General features: G+C 46.8%; 1 protein-coding gene and 1 non-coding gene across 10 annotated transcripts in view; one reads left to right on the forward strand and one right to left on the reverse strand.

Annotated features, from left to right (window-relative positions):
- Nucleotides 1-22001, reverse strand: part of ADA (adenosine deaminase) — a 138881-nt gene that overhangs the window by 50215 nt on the left and 66665 nt on the right. For 3 of the 9 annotated variants that reach the window (XR_012519359.1, XM_039479279.2, XM_074406572.1), the window contains exon 1: nucleotides 4141-4722. The exons of 1 other annotated variant lie outside the window; for it this stretch is intronic. Coding sequence is in view for 5 of the 8 variants with exons in the window: in XM_039479279.2 (XP_039335213.1) it covers nucleotides 4141-4410 (270 nt within the window). In the remaining 3 variants the exon portion in view is untranslated. Of the gene's footprint in view, nucleotides 1-3805; nucleotides 3967-4140; nucleotides 4727-22001 lie in introns of those variants that run through there. 5 more of the 9 variants (XR_012519360.1, XR_012519361.1, XM_010346898.3 and 2 more) reach the window with 5 other exon arrangements.
- Nucleotides 15621-15730, forward strand: LOC120367965 (U6 spliceosomal RNA). The gene has a single exon (XR_005582203.1). It is a non-coding gene; the product is annotated as a U6 spliceosomal RNA (small nuclear RNA).

The following is a 22001-nucleotide window of genomic DNA, read 5'->3' on the forward strand; positions in this document are numbered from 1 at the left end:
GCATGGTGGCAGGTGCCTGTAATCCCAGCTACTTGGGAGGCTGAGGCAGGAGAATTGCTTGAACTCAGGAGGCAGAGGTTGTAGAGAGCCGAAATCACACCACTGCACTCCAGCCTGGGCAACGGAGGAGGGAGACTCTATGGTACACACCTGTAGTCCCAGCTACCTGGGAGGCTGAGGCAGGAGAAGTGCATGAACCCAGGAGGCAGAGGTTACAGTAAGCCAAAATCGTGCCACTGCACTCCAGCTTGGGTGATAGAGTGAGACTCTGGCTCAAACACAGTCGCTGAAGGCACCTGGTACTCAGGACTACGCCAAGGATAGTCATCGTTACCATTATTATAACAAGAGGCATGTGATCAGCTCTGGCCTCCAGGACGCAGAATGCCTGAGTGCCTGGTGCCACCTGTGGACATAGGCTGATAAGGGCCACCCTTCCAATCCCCCTTCCTACTTCCTCCAGCAGGTGCTCAGTCAAACCAGGTAGGTGTACGGGAGGTGCGCCTAACAGGAAAAACTTGACTTGGGCATCCCCTGACAATGACCCTGCATGGCAGGCACACTTGACTGTGTGTTCAGAGTTCCGAACAGAGGAATACAGAAGCAGCCAGCCTGGAGATCCATTCCTTATCTATGCCGACCATCCGAGCCCACCCCATTCCCATGGGACACTGGCCATAGAGGGGTATAGGGGACCAAGGCCATTTGTTTTAGGTTAAATGAAGGTTACTAGGTGGAGGTGGTTAGGGAGAAGGTGTGAAATGAAAATGCTATGTATGGCCGGGCGTGGTGGCTGACACACGCAATCCCAGCACTTTGGGAAGCTGAGGTGGCTGGATCACGAGGTCAGGAGTACAAGACCAGCCTGGCCAAGATGGTGAGACCCCATGTCTACTAAAAATACAAAAATTAGCTGGGCATGGGGGTGGGCACCTATAATCCCAGCTCCTGGGGAGGCTGAGGCAGGAGAATTGCTTGTACCTGGGAGGCAGAGGTTGCAGTGAGCCAAGATCAGGCCACTGCACTCCAGCCTGGAAGACAGCAAGATTCTGTCTCAGGGAGAAAAGAAAGAAAGAAAGAAAGAAAGAAAAAGCTATATAAAATACATGCTTTTACAAGTAGTTGCAGTTCTGCTCAGCCAGCCACCACTGGACTCTCTCCGCTGTATGCAAGTCCCCAGCACAACCCTCGTCTTCGGCCCCTTGAGCCTGGTGCTGTCTGCACTGGAGTCAGTAGGGGTCCTGCACAACAGAAGGCAGCTGCCCGGGGCTTTGCTATGCAAAGTCTGATCCTGTATCAGTGACATCAGCACCTCCCAGGAGCTTGTCAGCAGTGCAGCATCGTGGGCCCCACCCGACCCATGCAGAATCCCGGTGTGAACATGAAAAGTCAGGCGATTTGAGTGCAGTTTGAAAAGCACTGCCCTGCTCTGCTTTCTTCTAGCTGTCCAGGTCCCTGGCCTCAGCTGGTGGCAGGTATGAGAAGCTGAAGGGCACAGCAAAGGCTCCTGTCTCAGGAGGTTTGCACTTGGCACACTGGCACCTCTATCCCCAAAGGCTTCTGCAGCAGTAGTTCAGGAAACACGGTTAGGGGCATGGGATTTCAAAGCCAGCCTCCCTTGGACTCAAACCTCAGATTGGACATTTCCCAGCTGGGTGATCTTGGGCCTCATTAACCTTTCTGTGCCTGGGTTAAATGAAGCAATGCAGATAATGTGTTTAGAACAGTGCCGGGCACAGAACCATCAATACTCCATAAGCTGCAGCTAATAATGCTAATAATTAGAACTATCATCTGTTCTATCTCATCACGAGAGGGCAGGGAGCTGGCTCTGGTCACAGTGGTTCTGAGATTCATAGTTTTTCCCACTTCTCCTGCCAGCTCAGGTAAGTTCCACCCTACAGTCATACAAGATTTGTCATGCTTCAAACACATGGCAGGTAATGTTCTACTTTCACTCTCAAGCATCACCTTGTGGCCTCAGGACATTCACATAAGCAGCTGGTGTTCCATCCCCCAGGTGTGGACACTGAGGCCCCAATGGGGGAAATGACCTGTCAACTTGAATCAGATGAGAGGACCAGACAACACCAAAAAACGGGAATAATAATATGAGCCCGTCCCTTGATGGGCTATTACAGAAGAACTGCAAGGATCCACCGGGCGCCTGTGGCAAGTGTTCTAGAGTGGGCCCTGCTGTTTCCCTCCATAGCTCTCAACACACTTGCAATCAAGGAGGTTTGCTACTGCCATAGGATTCACATCAGGGTATGGTGGGTCCCCAGCCCAAGGGCAGAGGGAGCCCAAAGCATTTAACGAAAAGACTGCAAAGGAGAGGCACTAATGATGGGCCCCTGGCTCCAGTAAGATGTGAAGGAGGCAGGGGTGGGGGCAGGAAGGCTGGTACAGCGCCTCGGTGCTCCCAGCTTCTGATAGAGTGTAGCTGAGCATTCTCCCTGGGCTGGGGGCATCAGTAGTTTTGGCCAGGCCTCACCCTCCTAAGAAGACAGGTGGGCTCTCACTCCCACAGGCTGTCTCCTTCACACTAACACGTACACACTCACTGGATTCTGACACGTGTGTGATATCTGTCATCATTCACACCTCCCTCCCCTCCCTCCCTCCCTCCCTCCCTCCCTCCTTTCTTCCTTCCTTTTTTAAAGACAGGGTCTACACTCTGTCTCCCAGGCTGGAGTGTAGTGGCGCCATCACAGCTCACTGCAGCCTTGATCTCCTGGGCTCAAGCGATCCTCCCACCTCAGCCTCCCAAAGTGTCTGAGTAGCTGGGACTACAGGAGTGCATCACCACACCCACCTCCCCTATACGATTTTTAATTTTTGGAGAGATGGGGGGCTCTAGCTTGTTATCCAGGCTAGTCTCGAACTCCTGGACTCAAGTGATCCTCCTGCCTCAGACTCCCAAAGCGCCGTGATTACAGGCATGAGTCACTGTGTCAGGCCACTCACACCTATTTCTCATAAGGGTAAGTTGAGGTTGATTGCAGCTGACTACTCCTTCCCCAATTACCCACTCTCACACCCTACTGGCTGATTCACCCTGCTTGGCAGACTCCTGGGTCCCTCCGCTTGGACTCTGAGACAGGCCAAGTGGGTCTGGACCCTCTCTGACCCCACCAGTCCCAAGACGCCACAGCTGGTGGGCAGAGGACAAGGGGATTCTCCCCTGGGGCCAGTGGCCAAGGCTTGGCCTCGAGTGAACCCTGCTAGGGTCCCAAACCCAGGGCCTACCTAGCCCCTGTTCCTCTGGCGTGGGGAAGGGGGTGCCCTGCTCCCCTCCCTTCCCTTTTTGGCAGGGCTCACGATTATTCCGCCACCGGGAGCATCCGCAAACCTGGGCTCCTTGCCGCTCACCATCATAATGTTGGCGTACAAAGCTGCTTCCACTCACTGAGCACTCGGTACGCGCCAGGCACAGCACAGGTGCCCATGCCAGTAGACATCAGCCCGATCGCACAGCTGAGCTTCAGCGACCTCAAGCCCCTGCTCAGGCCCACCCAGCGCTCAAGGTACTAGGATGCCTGCTTAACAGACGGCGGAACTGAGACCCAGAGGGGTCAAGTCAGGGGCAGAAGCAGACCCTGGAGGCCTCCGAGTTTTGGACCTCCTCTGCCCCATTGTCCCTGATTAGCCTGCAGGCGAGCCACGGCCTAAGCCAAAGGAATAACGTGCCTGCAGGAGACCCCGTTCGTTCCCGGGGTTCGGACGCCCGGGGCTGGGCCCGGCTAAACCCCTCGAGCCGCCCAGGCACTGGACCCCCGGCCCCAGAGCCCCTGCGCGCGCTCACTTTGGGCTTGTCGAAGGCAGGTGTCTGGGCCATGGTCCCCGCGTGCGCACCGGCGCTGATCCCTCCGCCGACGCTCGGTGGGTCTCTGCAGGCTCGTGGGCCACTCGACTTTCCCTGGGGCCCGCGGTGGCCCGGCTGCCACGCTTTTCTTAACCGGGCTGGGCCCCGCCTCCTGCCCGCCCCACTCCGCTCCCGGAGCCCGCCCCCCGCCCCGCCCCTGCGCTGGAGCCCCCCTCCCCCGCCGGCCCGGGTCGCGCATTTCCTGGAATTCCAGAGCCGGCGTCCTCGCCCGCCGACGCGAAAACTCCGGGCCCGCGCAGCCCAACCACACCTACCTGTGGGAGCTGCCTTACCCCCGGGTCCTCCAACAACTTGCAAGCGTCCCCCTGCAGCCTGGGCGCTGCGGTGCGCCAGGCCCGAGCTGGAAGCGGGGACCCTCGGAGCGTCGCAAGCCTCCAGGGGCGTGCGTTCCACTGGATAGACGGACGCTGGTCGCGGAAGCGCACAACATAATTATATAGTAAGAGAGCTTTCGAGGGGGGGCCAGCCGTGGCCTGCAAAAACTGCAGGAGTTCACCAGGGGTGGGTGGGGGTGGAGAGGGCATTCAGCGTGAGACTCCTGGGAGCTGGGAGTGAAAAGAGGCGAGGAAGGCTGGAGCACCGGGGGAGGGAGAGCATAGACGAGCCCCACATGGGCATTCGCCTTTAAGAAACCTGTCCAGGCGCAGCCAGAGACCTGTGCAGAATGTTCACACCGGCGCGGTTCCGATTAACAGGAACTTTGGAAACACCCCCAAATGCCCCTCCACGGACGAGTAGGCAAATAAACCGGAATATTCACACCATGAAACGTTACACCGCAGTGAAACGGAATGAAGAGCCATGCAACAACGGAAACAATGTTTCAGCCATACAACAACGGAAACAGTGTTTCAGCCAGACAACAGAAACAATGTCTCAGAAATAACGTTGAGTGAAAAAACTAAGATGCAGAAAACCGCATACCACCGTGCATCTTTTAGAATGTGTAATGCAAAACCGAAAGTATGCATATTTAGACACATGCATCGGTGGAAGAAGTTTAACTCAAGGGAGACAGGAGCATAGATACAAGAAGAGTGGTTACCTCAGGTGAAAGGAGAAGGAGCTGGGAGGAGGTAAGGACGGAGGGAAAGAACCACCTGGCTACAGATTATGTATTTATTTATTGAGACGGAGTTTCGCGCCAGGCTGGAGTGAAGTGGCGCGATCTGGGCACACTGCAACCTCCATCCCCCGACCGCCGCCCCCGTTTCAAGCGGTTTTCCTGTCTCAGCCTCCCGAGTAGCTGGGATTATAGACGCCCAACATTATGCCCGGCTAATTTTTGTAGAGACAGGGTTTCACCATGTTGGCCATGATGGTCTCAAACTCCTGACCTCAGGTGATCCACCCACCTCGGCCTCCCAAAGTGCTGGGATTACAGGCATGAGCCACCCTGCCCAGCCACAGAGTATTGATAATGTTCCAGTACTGGGGTGGATGGTCGCTTCATTTCATTTCATCATAAATAAATTATCAAATCCACAAACAAGGGGTAAAGAGAGGGTGGGAGAGTGGAGAGCAAGGGGTTAGAGAGTAAGATGGAAGCTGAATCCTGCCGGGGCTGTGGGACCCAGTGATGGTTTGGGATTGCTAGGAAGTCAGTGGAGTGTTTTAAGTGGAGGCAAGACAGAATCACACTTTTTTTTTTTTTTTTTTGAAAAAATATATTCTCCAGCTACTGAAAGTGTGATCCTGGAGTCATCGGCACCCACATCACCTGGGAGCTGACTAGAACTGCAGACGTTCAGACCCCATCCCAGACCTACTGAACTGGAATCTATTTTATACAAACAGGAACCCCAGATGGCTTGCTCCCATAGGGCACTTTGAGAAGCCTGGGCTCCCTGCTGATGGGAGGGCATTACAGGGGGCCAGTGGGGGTGAGGGAGGACAGGATACCAGGAAGGAGGCAACTGCCTTCTGGCTCTGGTTGGGTTTTGTTAACAGGGAGCACCGGCAGGAGATCAGCAGGTGAGAGGAGAGAGGTCAGGATGTTCTTTTCCCCTCTCCTTCCGTGCAGTCACTGGGTCGACTGTGTCTCCACCAAGGCCACAGCTCCTGACAGTCCTTCTGGCCCTCCTCTCCGTGCCCTTCCCTCTCCAGGTTCCTTCTTGCCTATTTACTGATTGATTGATTTGGAGACAGAGTCTCACTCTGTCACCCAGGTTGGAGTCCAGTGGGTCGATCTCTGCTTGCTGCAACCTCTGCCTCTGGAGTTCAAGCAATTCTCATGCCTCAGCCTCCGGAGTAGCTGGGATTATAGGCATCTGTCACCACGCCTGGCTAATTTTTATATTTTTAGTAGAGACGGGGTTTCACCATGTTGGTCAGGCTGGTCTTGAACTCCTGACCTCAAATGATCCACCCACCTTGGCCTCCCAAAGTTCTGGGATTACAGGCATGAGCCACCGTGCCTGGCCTCCTGCCTTTTTCTTGAAAGGCAGTGGCTCCCTTTTTCACCAGCCCCAGAGTACCACACCACCCTTTGCTGCTTTCCTTAAACTCTCTCTAGGTTCAGGTTTCCCCAGAAGCAGACCTTGAGACAAAGATTTGAATGCAAGTAGTTGATTTGGGAAGAGGAAACATGGGAAGGGTGTGGGTGCAGAAATAAGACAGGAAAGTGGAGGCCAGGTGCCGTGGCTCATGCCTGTAATCCCAGCACTTTGGGAGGCCGAGGCAGGTGGATCATGAAGTCAGGAGTTTGAGGCCAGCCTGGCCAATGTGATGAAACCCTGTCACTACTAAAAATACAAAAATTAGCAGGGCATGGTGGTGCACACCTGTAATCCCAGCTACTCCAGAGGCTGAGGAAGGAGAATCACTTGAACCCGGGAGGCAGAGGTTGCAGTGAGCTGAGATTGCACTATTGCACTCCAGCCTGGGTAACAGAGCAAGACTCTGTCTCAAAAAAAAATAAAAAAATTTAAAAAACATGAGCAGGTCACCACCCTAGGCACCTGGAGCTCCATGCCTGGGTGGATGGAGGTGATGAGTATGTCACAGCCTTAACCCAACTGAGGAGCAAGGAAGCCGGGGGATCTATCTGCCCCCTCCCCTCTGGCAATGCTTCCAGGACATTAACTTCCTGGCACTCTTAGTTTGTTCAACATAACTGTCTGAGCTTGCTCACATGGCTAGAAAATATCTGAAGCAATCAGAGAGGGGTTCAGGTATTAGCAATAAGTAGTTATTGTCATGTAGAGGTGACGTCGAGGGCATATGGATAGCTACACCAGCCCACACCTTTGTAAATAACTCCCAATTTAAACTCTTCAATTATGCAATTTGAGTGTGGCACCTAGTTCCTGCTGTGACCGAAATGATACAGGCTAGTCTTGAGCTTCTTCACAGCAATACACAGTGGACCAGCAACTACAGAAAGCTTGAGAGGAGCTCGAGAAAGACATTCTTTATCCACACATTCATTATCCACACAGCATGCCACTCCTGTGAAGACAACAGAGATGGAGCACGTTTGAGAATGTCTCTCCACCTCTCATATAGCCCTCCGGAAAAATCTAGTTCAAGATCTATTTCAGCCTATCATCCCAGCACTCTGGGAGGCCAAGGCGGGTGGATCACCTGAGGTCAGGAGTTCGAGAACAGTTTGGCCAACATGGTGCAACCCTGCCTGTACTAAAAATACAAAAATTAACTGGGCGTGGTGGTGCACACCTGTAATTCCAGTTATTCGGGAGGCTGAGGCAGGAGAATCATTTGAACCTGGTAGGCGGAGGTTGCAGTGAGCCAAGATGCACCACGGCGTTCCAGCCTGGGTGACAGAATGAGACTCCCTTGGGCTCTAGGGTCTTCCTCTGTGAAACTTTGAGCAAGGGGTTGAGAAATCAAGAGTTGCAAACTCAGGCTGGGTGCAGGGGCTCATGCCTGTAATCCCAGCACTTCGGGAGGCCGAGGCAGGTGGACCTGCTGAGCCCAGGAATTCAAGACCAGGACAACATGGTGAAACCCTGTCTACCCAAAATACAAAAATTAGCCAGTCTCATAACTCAGTCTCAAAAAATAAGTGAATTGAAATATTTAAAAATACATAGAATCTGAACAAAAAAGAATTCGTTTTTGTAAAAACCATATAGAATCTAAACAAAAATTTTAAAAAGTTTCAAATTCAAATACAGATGATCAGGGTCAGGTGCAGCGGCACACCTGTAATCCAGCACTTTGGGAGGCCAAGGCAGGTGGCTAGATTGAGGCCAATATCAAATGTAGATGATCACTTAACAGCTCTGTGGCTTCAAGGCAAGTTTTTCTTTCTTTCTTTTCTTTTTTTTCTTTCTTTCTTTTTTTTTTTGAGATGGAGTCTCACCTGTTGCCCAGGCTGGAGTACAATGATAGGATCTCGGCTCACTGCAACTTCTGCCTCCCGGGTTCAAGTGATTCTCCTGCCTCAACCTCTCGAGTAGCTGAGATTACAGGCATGTGCCACTGTACCCAGCTAATTTTTATGTTTTTAGTAGAGACAATGTTTCACCATGTTGGCCAGGCTGACCTCGAACTCCTGACCTCAAGTGATCCACCTGCCTCGGCCTCCCAAATTGTTGGAATTACAGGCATGAGCCACTGCACCCAGCCCCAACACTTTTCTGAAAGTGCTACAGTATCTGCCAGGGAGACATCTGTGCATGCCCACAGGCAGCTGTGGGGTCATAAGCCTCCTTCAGCTCCATTATCTTGCTTGTGCAGGCCAGACGTGCCTGAACTCACGACAGCTTTGCCAGAAGAGCAGCTTGCCTTACTTCCACATAACCTGTCCCCCCTCCTCCACACTGGGACCAGCTGGGATTGAGGGGTGGGGGGGTCAGGCTGGGGAAGGCTCATGGAGATGGCATTTGCAACCCACCCCTCTCCTGCCAACCTCTACTACCACATTGAAAGGATCAGGGGGACATCACTAAATTGAGGGCCTGGGTAGAGAAGGAAGAAGACTGTCCCGTCAGCCTTCAAAGGTTGTTCAGAGCTCTTGGTGCAGGAAGGCCCTGTTAGAAAACTCCAAGAGCTCAGGAGGGCCTTGGGAACAAAAGCTCAAGAGTTGCCCTCAAGAAGCAACTGCATGTCAGTTATATAAGATGCATATTGAACAATAATAATAAAAACCCTTACACACATCTGCAAGCCCTTATCCACACTTCAGAGATTCCAACGTTTCTGTACAAAATAATTTAATACCAAAACTCATTCAGTAGCAAAAACCTAATCTGAATAGATGTATGAATACTCACATACTGTTTTCTGCAGAAATATTAATGTGTTCCATTATGGGATGCTAAGCCAGATCCCACCACCCACTAGTGTGTTAAATAAGTCATGTGCTTTCCAAAACTCCAAAACTCCCCAAATTCCAAAATGCATCAGGATCCTGAGACATTGGAGTTTCAGTTAAGGGGTTGTGACCTGTGTGGCTTACTCCATGACAGGCACCATTCTAACTGCTCTGCCTCTGTTAACTCAATCCTTACAATGACCTGACAGAGTAGAGCTTACTGTTATTCTTTCAGTTTTATAGATGAGGAAACTGAGGCCGAGGCAAAGTGACTTGCCCAAACACATATACCTAATGAATGCTGGAACTGAAGCTTCCAGAGCCTAGTTCCAGAGCCTACTCTCTGAACCATTTTGCCATCTATTTTTCTTAAAAGGGCTAGTGAGGTGGGCCTGGAGGTTGGGGGTTGTGGTAAACAACATGGGATAACCATGTTATGCTGTGTGTGGGCTATGGTTTGGATGTGGTTCGTCTCCTCCAAAACACATGTAGAAATTTGGTCCCCAGTGAAATGGTATTGGGAGGTGGGGCCTTTAAGAGGGGATTAGGTCATTAGGAGGGATTAATCCCTTTCTTATAGGAGTGGGTTATTGAGAGCAGGTCATTACAAAAGTGAGTTTGGCTGCCTCAGCTTTCTCTTCCACTCACCCTACGATGCCCTCTGCCATGTTACAACACAGCACGAGGCCCTCCCCAGAAGCTGACCAGTTGCAGCCACCCTATCTTGGACTTCCCAACCTCCAGAACTGTAAGAAACAAACCCCTTTTCTTTGTCAATTACCCAGTCTCAGGGTTTCTATGATAGCAACAGAAAGGGAAGTAATTGTGTAATGTGTGTGCCCAGGCGGGTGTGTGAGGGCTAATCCTGTTGGTACGGTTGTTCTGTAGGGTGACCAACCATTGGGAATTTCCCTGAGACTCTTTTGTTTTCAGCACTGAAAACTCTGTATTTCAATAAACTCCTCAGACATGGTAAACCAGGATGGTTTGATCACTCTAGTTCTTGGCCTCTTTTGCTATGAGCAACATGAGGATCATGACCCACTCAGGAAGGAGGTGGATGTTGTAGTGAGTCAAGGTCGCGCCACTGCATTCCAGCCTGGATGACAGACTAAGACTCTGTCTCAAAAAAAAGAAAAAGAAAGAAAATGAAAGAGTTGGAGAGGAACCAGAAAGTCCCCCTTAATTCTCAGCCAGCATTTACTGAGCATACCCCTGGGCCAGGCCCCAGGCTAGGTGCTGGGAACACATGGTGAGGAAGGCCTGGCCCCTCTGAGAGACACCCACAGGCCAGGGACAGCTGCCTTCTGACCTCGCAGGTATGGGGCTGGCTCTCACCCTGTCCATGGTGGCAGGTGCCCACCCAGCCTTCAAAGCAAGAGGAGGGAGGAAGAAGTGCATGCCCGTTCAAGAGTTACTTTATGAGGACAAACAGGTCCATCACCTTGGTTGACATCAGCAAAGAAGCATCAGCCAAAGCCTTGAGGTGACCCCAAAGGACTTGGGTCCAGGTGGGGGGCCGGGTTGAGACAGGCTCAGCCTCTAGAGAGGAGGAGAAAGCTTCTGCCGAGGCCCCAGCTCGCAAAGATGAAGCTGCTGCTTGATGATGCTGTCTCTGGGGCCAGAGTCCTTCCTCCAATCCCAAGCTATCTGTAATCCTCTCCTGCTGCATGGGAAGTGCAGTCATTAGATTCATTTTCCAGGTGACAGACCTCTGCCTGGGGCTCAGAAACCCTCCTCTTGGGGTTCCAGATGAGTCTTCCAGGATGGAGGATGGGCAGCAGGCCATGAGGACTCTGGTAAGAAGTGAGGCTTCTGGCTGAGCATGGTGGCTCACATTTGCAATCCCAGCACTTTGGAAGGTTGAGGCAGGTAGATCATTTGAGGTCAGGAGTTCCAGACCAACCTGGCCAACATGGTGAAATCCTGTCTCTACTAAAAATACAAAAGTTAGCCAGGAGCGGTGAAGTGTGCCTGTAGTCCCAGCTACTTGGGAGGCTGAGGCAAGAGAATCGTTTGAACTCAGAAGGTGGAGGTTGTAGTGAGCTGAATTCACATCACTGCATTCCAGCCTGGGTGACAGAGGGAGATTCTCTCAAAAAAAAAAAAAAAAAAAAAAAAAGAAAGAAAGAAATGAGGTTTCCCTGACTGAGCCGGGAAACTGGAGTTCATTCATTCATTCATTCATTCATTCTGGCTGATCCCCAGCTCTGGTAGTTCCTATCTGCATGACCCTGGCAGCTCACTTCAGCCCTCTGAACCTAAGATTCTATGTACCAGCCACTGCTCAGTCTACTGAGGGTACAGAGGGAACTAGACAGTCATGGCCTCTAGCCTCACAACACAGATAATGGGGTGGGGGCAGGGGCAGCTAACTTGTTCTGGAGGCTTTCTGTAAGAAACAATGCTTGAGTGGAGGTGGACAAAATGAGCGCTGTTGAGTTTGTGCATCTGGTGTGGGTGAGGTAGGGATTTCATGCTGGGGAGAGGCAGAAGTGGATGGAGCAACCTTACTGTGAAAGTCACAAGCTTAAGCCTTAGAGCCCCTCACTTGCCAGGCACCTTCCAGGGGCTGAGAAATGCACACTCAGGCATCACATGTTTTAGTCGAATTTGCCAACATAAGATGTTTTAGCTGTAATTTATCAAGAATGCTGCCTCTTTCTCCTCCAGCTTCCCTCTCCGTCACACTTCCCCTCCTTTTGGGTACTGCCCCAGTGGTTCTGGTATTTTGGGGGATCTAGCTAAGGAGAAGTTGTCATGAAATACTGACATTGATGAAAATAACAAAAGTCAAAATATACCACTACAAAAAGGGTGTAATAGATGGCATCAGTTCAAAAAGATTTTAAGATTAATTATGAAGGAAACATAACAAGCCGGAAATCTTACAGCTCTGATACGAAAGAAATTTTACAGAGGTTCTTCTACATTTGACAGCAATCCTAGAATTTTATGATCCTACAGTAGTCTTCCCTTATCCTCGAGGGATACATTTCAAGACCCTCAATGGGTGCCTGAAACTGGATAGTATGGAATCCTATTTAGACTATGTTTTTTTTGTTCTGATAACCAAGACAACTACTAAGTTGACTAACGGGCAGGTAGTGAAGATGCTGGACAAAGGGACGATTCATGCCCCCAGTGGGACAGGGTGGGGTGGAGTGGGACACCGCCAAACTTCATCATGATACTCAGATCAGCATGCAACGTAGAACTTAACACATTGTTGATTTCTGGAATTTTCCATTTAATATCTTCAGACTCTGGTTGACCATGGGCAACTGAAACCTCAGGAAACAAAACCTTGCACAAGAGGGGGTTACTGGCCGGGCGCGGTGGCTCAAGCCTGTAATCCCAGCACTTTGGGAGGCCGAGGCGGGTGGATCACGAGGTCGAGAGATCAAGACCATCCTGGTCAACATGGTGAAACCCCGTCTCTACTAAAAAAAATACAAAAAATTAGCTGGGCATGGTGGCACGTGCCTGTAATCCCAGCTACTCAGGAGGCTGAGGCAGGAGAATTGCCTAAACCCGGGAGGCGGAGGTTGCGGTGAGCCGAGATCGCGCCATTGCACTCCAGCCTGGGTAACAAGAGCGAAACTCCGTCTCAAAAAAAAAAAAAAAAAAAAAAAAAAAAAAAAAAAAAAAAAAGAGGGGGTTACTGTGCCAGTGATAAGTTGTGAAGCTGAAAGAAACTTTAACTATAAAATATGTGGGACCATAAAAAATGTGGGGCTTATGTTTGTAATCCCAGCATTTTGGGAGGCCAAGGTGGGAGGATGGCTTGAGGCCAGGAGTTCAAGACCAATCTGGGCAACATAGTGAGACTCCGTCTCTACAAATCTTAAAATATTAGTTGGGTGTGGAGACGCATGCCTGGAGTCCTTGTTACTTGGGAGGCTGAGACAGGGGGATCCCTTGTGCCCAGGAGTTTGAGGCTGCAGTGCACAAAGATCAGACAACTGTACTCCTGCCTGGGCAATGGAGCAACACCTTGTCTTAAAAAAAAAACATGGGGGCTGGGTGTGGTGACTCACACCTGTAATCCCAGCACTTTGAGGCCGAGGTTGGCGGATCGTTTGAGGCCAGGAGTTCGAGACCAGCCTGGCCGACATGGTAAAACCCCATCTCTACTAAAATTGCAACAGTTCTCCAGGCATGATGGCACACCTGTAGTCCCAGCTACTTAGGAGGCTGAGGCAGGAGAATCGTTTGAACCCAGGAGGTGGAGGTTGCAGTGAGCCAAGATAGCACCGCTATAGTCTAGCAACAGAGCGAGACTCTGTCTCAAAAAAAAGGTCAACTATGTGCTAGAGAAAAGACTAAATAAAGTATCTTCTTATTCTCTCTAAAGAAAATGACATTACAAAATCAATGTTACATGAAGAAGTTAACCTAAAAGTATACAATCAAAATGTAAGAATAAAATAATTATAGATATGTATATTAATGTAAATGTGTAAATTTTAATGTAATTATGAACAGAAATGTAATATTATTATGGAAATATATTTATTATATGTAGCTTGATTTTTTTTTTTTTTTTTTTTTGGAACAGATTTTTGCTCATATTGCTCAGGCTGGAGTGCAATGGCTTGATCTCAGCTCACCAAAACCTTCACCTCCTGGGTTCAAGCAATTCTCCTGCCTCAGCCTCCCGAGCAGCTGGGACTACAGTCGTGCACTACCATGTCTGGCTAATTTTTGTATGTTTAGTAGAGATGTTGGTCAGGCTGGTCTCGAACTCCCGACCTCAGGTGATTCACCTGCCTCAGCCTCCCAAAGTGCTGGGTTTACAGGCGTGAGCCACCTTGCCTAGCCTTAATATGTTTAATAACATATTATGTTATGAACCATTGCTAGCTAAGTGACCACAACAGGGGAGGGAATCTTGGGACCCTTATCCAGAGAGACCAAGACCAAATAAAGGACCTGATAAGTCATTTCCTTCAACCTGTCACCAGTGCAGGAATCTTCTTCCTGCTGACAGCTGCCCACTGAGCCTTGGCTCTGCACACTTCCTGGGATGGGAACTCACCGTCCTCCAAATCCTATACTATCATGGGTCAAAACTCTGGTTGTGGGAAGTTCTTTAGTCAAGCTGACCACTAGCTGTCAGTGGTTTCCCCTTGGGTCCTCATCTTCCCCAGTACCCACAGAAATAATGGGCTGCTGGTTCCATTTTATTATAGCTCTGCAGTGCTACAAGGCAGCTCTAGTATCTTGCCCTTGCCTGAGATAACCTGGCCTTCTTCGTAGTTTCCTTTTATGTCTTGACTTCCAAAGTTTTCCTCATCCATGATTTCAGAGATTTATCAGCCACCCATACATAGATGACGATGCCAATGATGATGATGATGATAATGAGAACTGCTAGCCAGCACTGAGTGCTTACTGTGTACTGGCTCTGTGCTGGGTGCTGTATGGGCACCTGCTATTGGTCTCATGCACACCTATATATGTTGGTTTTGAGTAACTTGTGGCTGGGCGTGGTGGCTCACACCTGTAATCCCAGCACTTTGGGAGGCCGAGGTGGGCGGATCACCTGAAGTCAGGAGTTTGAGACCAGCCTGGCCAACGTGGTGAAACCCCATCTCAACTAAAAATACAAAAAAAAAAAAAAAAAAGAAAGAAAAGAAAGAAAAGAAAAAATTAGCCAGACGTGGTGGCACACATTTGTAATCCCAGCTATTTGGGAGGCTGAGGCTGGAGAATTTCTTGAACCTGAGAGGTGGAGGTTGCAGTGAGCTGAGAATGTACCATTGCACTCCAGCCTAGGTGGCTGAGTGAGACTCCAACTAAAAAAAAAAGGAGTGGTTACCCTCGACCTCTAATAAACAAATATGCCCCTCCTCCAACACACACACACACACACACACACACAAAGAATGTAAATAGGGCTTTTCTGCTTTTTCTATTTTGGATCTTGTTTTGGGGAATTTCTTCTGGGTGACTGAAACCCCTCGTTTAATTCTCTAGTGAGTCCCTTCCTTGGTTCCCTTCCTTTCATGTTGGTACGATTTTTTGCTGAAGGAAAAATGTGTAAAACTTCAGTGGCCTTCTGGAAACCTTAAATTCCTTCTCTGTGCTTTGAAATGTAAATTTCCTACCTTGTTCTCTAAAATTTAGTGAGGTAGGTACTCGCTTGGGCAGCACATATACTAAGATTGGAACTAAGGCTGGGTGTGGTGGCTCACACCTGTAATCCCAGCACTTTGGGAGGCCGAGGTGAGTGGATCACCTGAGGTCAGGAGTTCGAGACCAGCCTGGCCAACATGGTGAAATCCCAACTATACTAAATATACAAAAATTAGCTGGATGTAGAGGCACATGCCTGTAATCCCAGCTACTTGGGAGGCTGAGACAGGGGAATTGCTTGAACCTGGGAGGTGGAGGTTGCAATGAGCCAAGATCATACCACTGCACTCTAGTCTGGGCAAGAGAGAGAGACTATGTCTCCAAATAAATAATAAATAGATAGAAATTGGAACAATACAGAGAAGATTAGCATGGCCCCTGTGCAGGGATGACATACAAATTCTGAAGTGTTCCATTTTTAAAAAAGAACAAAAATATGTTATTTAATCAAATTAATTAAGGCTGGGTACAGTGGCTCACACCTGTAATCCCAGCACTTTGGGAAGCTGAGGTCAGGAGTTTGAGACCACCCTGGCCAACATGGAGAAACCCCATCTCTACTGAGAACACAAAAATTAGTTGGGCGTGGTCATGTGCACCTGTAATCCCAGCTACTTGGGAGGCTGAGGCAGGAGAATCACTTGAATCCCGGAGGCAGAGGCTATAGTGAGCCAAGATCGAGCCACTGCACTCCAGCCTGGGTGACAGAGTGAAACTCTGAGACTCTGTCTCAGAAACAAACAAACAAAAAGTCACAAAGGGATCAAATTTCATTTTGGCTCCTCCTGCTTTGGCAATGGCCACAAAAGGGAAAATGTTTTTCAAATCTTTTTGGTAACTATACCCTTAGAGTTTTGCTCATGAATATTTATTGAATATCTAGATCATTTCCAAAGAAGATATAATGCTAAGACATTAATTCCTTCACATAATTTTAAGCTCATATACTTTTGATTTCTTGTTTCATAGAAACAAAATATATTTAGGGGCTGGGTGTGCTGGCTCATACCTAGAATTTCAGCACTTTGGAAAGCTGAGGTAAGAGGATTGCTTGAGGCCAGGAGTTCGAGAACAGCCTGGGCAACATAGTGAGACACTTTCTCTACAAAATAAAAAATTAAAAGTTAGTCAGGAGTGGTGTTGCATGCTTGTAGTCCCAGCTGCTCGAGGGGCTGAGGCAGGAGGATCACTCAAACCTAGAAGTCTGAGGCTGCAGTGAGCTGTAATCTCACCACTATACTCCAGCTTGGGCAACATATTAATACCCTGTCTCAAATAAATAAATAAATAAATAAGATTTGTTAGTAAAAATATCCTATTCCACATTGAAAAATTGTTCTATTAGAAAGTCTGTGTTTCCAACTATTATAAAATGTGTATTCATAAATTGTTAGTATATAACTGACAGTTAAAAATTACTTCTGGCTGGGTGTGGTGGCTCACACCTGTAATCCGAGCACTCTGGGAGTCCAAGGCAGGTGGATCACCTGAGGTCAGGAGTTCGAGACCAGACTGGCCAACATGGTAAAACCCCGTCTCTACTAAAACTACAAAAAATTAGCCGGTGTGGTAGTGCACACCTGTAGTCCAAGCTACTTCGGAGGCTGAGGCAGAAGAATCATTTGAACCTGGGAGGCGGAGGTTGCAGTGAGCCAAGATCACACCACTGCACTCCAGCCTGGGTGACAGAGTAAGACTGTCTAAAAAAAAAAAAATTACTTCTTAGGTTTTCAGTATAAATTATGATTGCTAAGATTTTAAATTCTGACTAATATATGGTAACTAATACTAGAGACCAGAAGGAAAATAATTCTGTATTCAGAATATATAAGGAAAGTAAGATATGTTTTTAGGATGGAAGATTACAAGACGTAAGCATACGGTTTTTGTTAAAGAGAATGTGATTTTGCCTAGTTTAGAGGTTATTTAAAGACTGTGGTCTATGGCCATATCACCCTGAATGCGCCCGATCTCGTCAGTTCAAGACTGCGTTAAATTGGGATAAAAAAAGGAAAAAATGAAATAGATTAACTGAATGGATATAGAAAGTTGGGAAAAGAAAGAGGAATGGAAAAATTGTAAGAGATTACAAAAGGTTTATGGAAATATTATCTCGTGTGGTCAAAGCTGATTGAGATTGGATGGATTTATTTATAAGGTTTTATTAAAATTAGGGCCGGGATGGTAGCTCACACTTGTAATCCCAGCACTTTGGGAGGCCAAGGCGGGCAGATCACCTGAGGTCAGGAGTTTGAGACCAGCCTGAACAACATGGTGAAACCCTGTCTCTACTAAAAATACAAAATTAGCTGGGCATGGGGGCTCATGCCTGTAATGCCAGCTACTTGGGAGGCTGAGGCAGGAGGATCGCTTGAACCCAGGAGGCAGAGGTTGCAGGAAGCTGAGATGGTGCCATTGCATTCCAGCCTGGGCAACAAGAGCAAAACTCTGTCTTGAAAACAACAACAACAAAAATATGCTTCATATTTATAAAGTGTTGATGCAAAAGTAGAATCTTTTTTTTTCTTTTGAACCAGATATTCTTTTCTTTTTTTTTTTTTTCCCACATCAGGCTAATTTTTGTATTTTTAGGAGAGATGGGGTTTTGCCATGTTGGCCATGCTAATCTTGAACTCCTGACCTCAGGGTGATCTGCCTGCCTTGGCCTTCCAAAGTGCTGGGATTATAGGCATGAGCTACTATGTCCGGTCTCATACAGTGTTAATAAGAGATAATGAAAGATTTTTTTGTTTACCTTTTGAGTAAACTTCATAAAGAAAGAAAGTAAAAGGAAGAAAGGAAGAAAAGAAGGGAAAAAAGGAAGGAAGGAAAGAAAGAGAAATAAAGAAGAAACGGGGGAGAGGGAGAGCTACTCTGTTAGTCTTAAGCTGTCTTCATCAGGTCTTTTGATTGGAAAACTGAATCTCCTCTCTATGAGAGAGTAAAGATTTGCTTTTTGAAATATTTGAATAATTGCTTTTTAGACAAATGACTATAATTTTACACTGACCTGTGATCTTATTTTGATATCAAGTGTTTTAAGCCTTTATATTTGACATACTTCTCAAAATCAAATTTCAAATTCTAAATTGAGTCTTTTCGACTTCAAACTAACCTTTGGACATTCAAAAAAAATAACCTTTGAAAGTCCAAGAGAGATACATTAAGTTTATTTGGTATGTTAAAATCATATGGGAAGCATTACCAAATAAGAAATGGTGTTTAATTTTCTTCAAATTGTATTTATGTAAATGTGTTATTAATATGTGTGTTGAAGTTGTATGAAATTTCAAAAAATCTGATATGTCTTGGTATGTTATCAGTCATAATTATGAACATTATGTTAGATTGTTGTATGCCATAGAAATAACCAAATTTCCTTATCAACTGCATCTTTAACCATGGCTATTCTAAGTTTTTTTTTTTTTTTATCATCCCTAGACACTTATTATTTGACTTTGATTCATCTCAAAAAGTGTCTTATAGTCAGCTATAGTCCAAAATTAGCTGCTTCGTCAAGAAATTTGTGGAAAGAACAATGACAAGTATCCTTAAATACTTGTCAGGTTTCTAATAAGTTTTAAGGTTATAACATTGGTCTAGGGAAAAACTTCCAGAACCTTAATTTAAAACACTGAGGAGTTTGTGAAGATTGCTAACCCAGCATCAAGTAGAATAAGAATTAATTACATTGTACTTAACTAATGGAGGTCTAAAATGATGTTTTATGACTTGTTTAAAATATTGTGGATTCATTTTGTGTGTTGTTTCCCAGAGTCAAGAAAACTTTTATTTTAAGCTACTTATAGCAATTGGGTAAACTATACTTTTGTGAGCAAATTAACACATTTGCTTTTCTATCTGATTGCCCCAGAACTCAGAAACTATTTGTAAGTGTTCTTATTTTATGGCAATATAGTTATTCACACTTCTCAAAGTAACTATTTGTGTAGTTATTGCAAACTACATTTGCAATATACTTATTTCAATAAGAACCTGACACCATTGAGAACACTGGTTATTTTACCGAGGCTTTGACTGAAATGGGTTATTTTCATAGATTTTCAGATGCTTTGAGGGATTGAGTTGACTTTACAAAGCTAATAGGCTTGGTAAAAAACTGGCTTGATATCTTGTCTATGTGGTTCCCTTACAGGGTTCCTGACCTTGAGGTAAGTAAAGAGGGTGAAGGAGAAAATGTCTCAGTGAAGAATTTTAAGGGTGCCCAGAAAGCTGACTTTCTGAGAAGTCCAAAGAAACTCAAGATATTTTAGGGGCCTTGAGGCGAGAAGAATTCACCCAGTTAGTACAGATATTATAAGCAAAGTCTGAAGGTGAGGCTTTGACAAGTCTAATCTGAAATTCCTTATGAAAAAGTTCCATAAAGCCAATTCAAAGGGAGCCAATCACGATTCTTGCTGCACTTCATGCAAAAAATCAGGTCAAGTATAATAAGACTAAAATTTATTTTACAAAGAAATTAGTCCTATTATGATTTATCGTTGCTAAAATTGGGGGGACAGGAGAGAGAAAAATTGTTTCAATAGCACATCTGTTAGCTTCTAGCCCTGACCATGGTCTTTTGAGTTTTTATTATTTGCCCAAAATTTGAACTGAATCCTGAATTATTTTTTGTTACAAGTTTCTAAAGAAAAACTTGGATTTAATTTTTTTCATGATGTTTCAAGTTGGCTCCCTAATGGAATAGGTTCTTCTTTTTAATTTATTTTATTTTATTTTATTTTATTTTGGCATACAAATTCTCTTTGCAATAATACTTATGAACATTCAATTTGTACTATTCAAATTATTGATGTTATATATCTCTCATGTTTTACTTCACCAAGGAAAACTAAAATCCCAGTATTCTGAAAACGAGAGATGATTTAACAAATGACAGGAGCTATATAAATCAATGACTTGACTGAGGTCTCATTTTTTTGCCACGCTGTGATGCCATACCAATTCGGCTTCTGGGTACCCTTAAAATTCCTCACTGAGACATTTTCTCTTTCCCCCTGTATATGAGACAGGACTTTCCAGGAATGAGCCCTCCCAGTGATGAGGGACACCTTGACACTTAGACTTTAATTAATGTTCTCAAGAAAAAAGATTTTTGATCGAAAGGGAGAAATGAGAAAGAAAAGAATGATTTTATCCAAGAAAAGCAAGGCTCTTTTAAACGATCAGGCCCAGAGAGGCCCTGGAATGAGACACCAATCATGTTTTTCCACCCACTCAGAGTTAAATAATCATTTCAAAGCTGCCTGCTGTATGGTCTCTAGGCTGAGTATCACCATCAAAATCTATAAATTAACTTAACACTGACCCGCACTAGACACCATAACTCATATCCTATAGTACAACCAGGTAGAGCCAATCAACCATCAATGTCATTTCTGGAAACCAATGAGAATTCCTGAAAAACAATTTTGTAATTGCCCCCTCTCATGATTTGTCCTTTCTAAAAAACCTGGAGCATCTTCTTTGTTCTCCAGAGTATTTCTCAAAGTAACTTGGGAAGTGTTCCTGGACTGCAATTCTCAACCTTGACCCAAATAAACTCTCTACCTATATTAATTTGCCTTCGTTAGGTTGAAAATGTTCAGTATGTTTGCATTGTTTGCAACAGGTCTCCAGAACTTTCTCATCTCACAAAACTGAAACTGTGCACCCACTGAACAGTAACTCTTCATTCCCCTTCCCAGTGCCCTGTTTATCACCACTCTACCCTCTGTCTCTACGAATTTGACTACCCTAGATACCTCATATACCTGCAATCAGTATTTGTCTTTTCGTGACTGGCTTGTTTCAGTTAGCACAATGTCCTTAAGGTTCATTCATCTTGTGGCACCTGTCAGAATGTCCTTCCTTTCTTAGCCTGAAAAATATTTTTAAACCTGTTAGACATTCAGGTAGAGCCATTTAGTAAGAATTTGAAAATAGCCTATTGTATGTATGTATGACATGAGGCACCCCCTTAAACACTCAGGGAGCCAGGAATGGGCCAAAAGAGCAGAGGGAGCCCTGAGAGCTGATTATTTGGAGCCTCTGGCATCCCATCTGACATCTGGGGCCTCTCCTGGGAGAAGAGAAAATTAAGTTTGTGACAAAGAGAGACTTGTTCAGGCATGGCGGCTCACGCCTATAATCCTAGCACTTTGCGAAGTCAAGACAGACAGATCACTTGAGCCCAGGAATTTGAAACCAGCCTGGGCAACATGGTAAAATCCCATCTTTACAAAAAAACACCAAAAAATTAGCTGGCTATGGTAGTGCATGCCTGTGGTCCCAGCTATCGGGGAGACTGAGGTGGGAGGATCACCTGAGCCCAGGAGGCCCAGGCTGCAGTGAGCCGTGACTGCGCCACTGCACTCCAGCCTGGGCAACAGAGCGAGACCCCGTCTCAAAAACAAAAGCAAAAGAGAGAGAGAGAGAGACTCACACCGGGAAGGCAGAGGGCTGAGGATACCCTGCCACCTGCCCCAGGCCCTCCTGGCTTGGGAAGGGTAGATGAGCAGTCACCAGATGCCTGATTCCACAGAAGCCCTGCCCAGCCTCAGCGACTCCCTGCTAAAGGCCAGGCTGCACCTGGGGCAATGAGCTCAGAGCATGGCCTGCCAAGCCTAGCCAGGCCCAGCCTGGGGCAAAGTGGGAAACAGCCCGTCTTTGTCTTCCCTCCTGCCCTCCCCC

The sequence above is a fragment of the Saimiri boliviensis genome, chromosome 9, assembly GCF_048565385.1.
Source record: "Saimiri boliviensis isolate mSaiBol1 chromosome 9, mSaiBol1.pri, whole genome shotgun sequence".
Lineage (NCBI taxonomy): Eukaryota > Metazoa > Chordata > Mammalia > Primates > Cebidae > Saimiri > Saimiri boliviensis.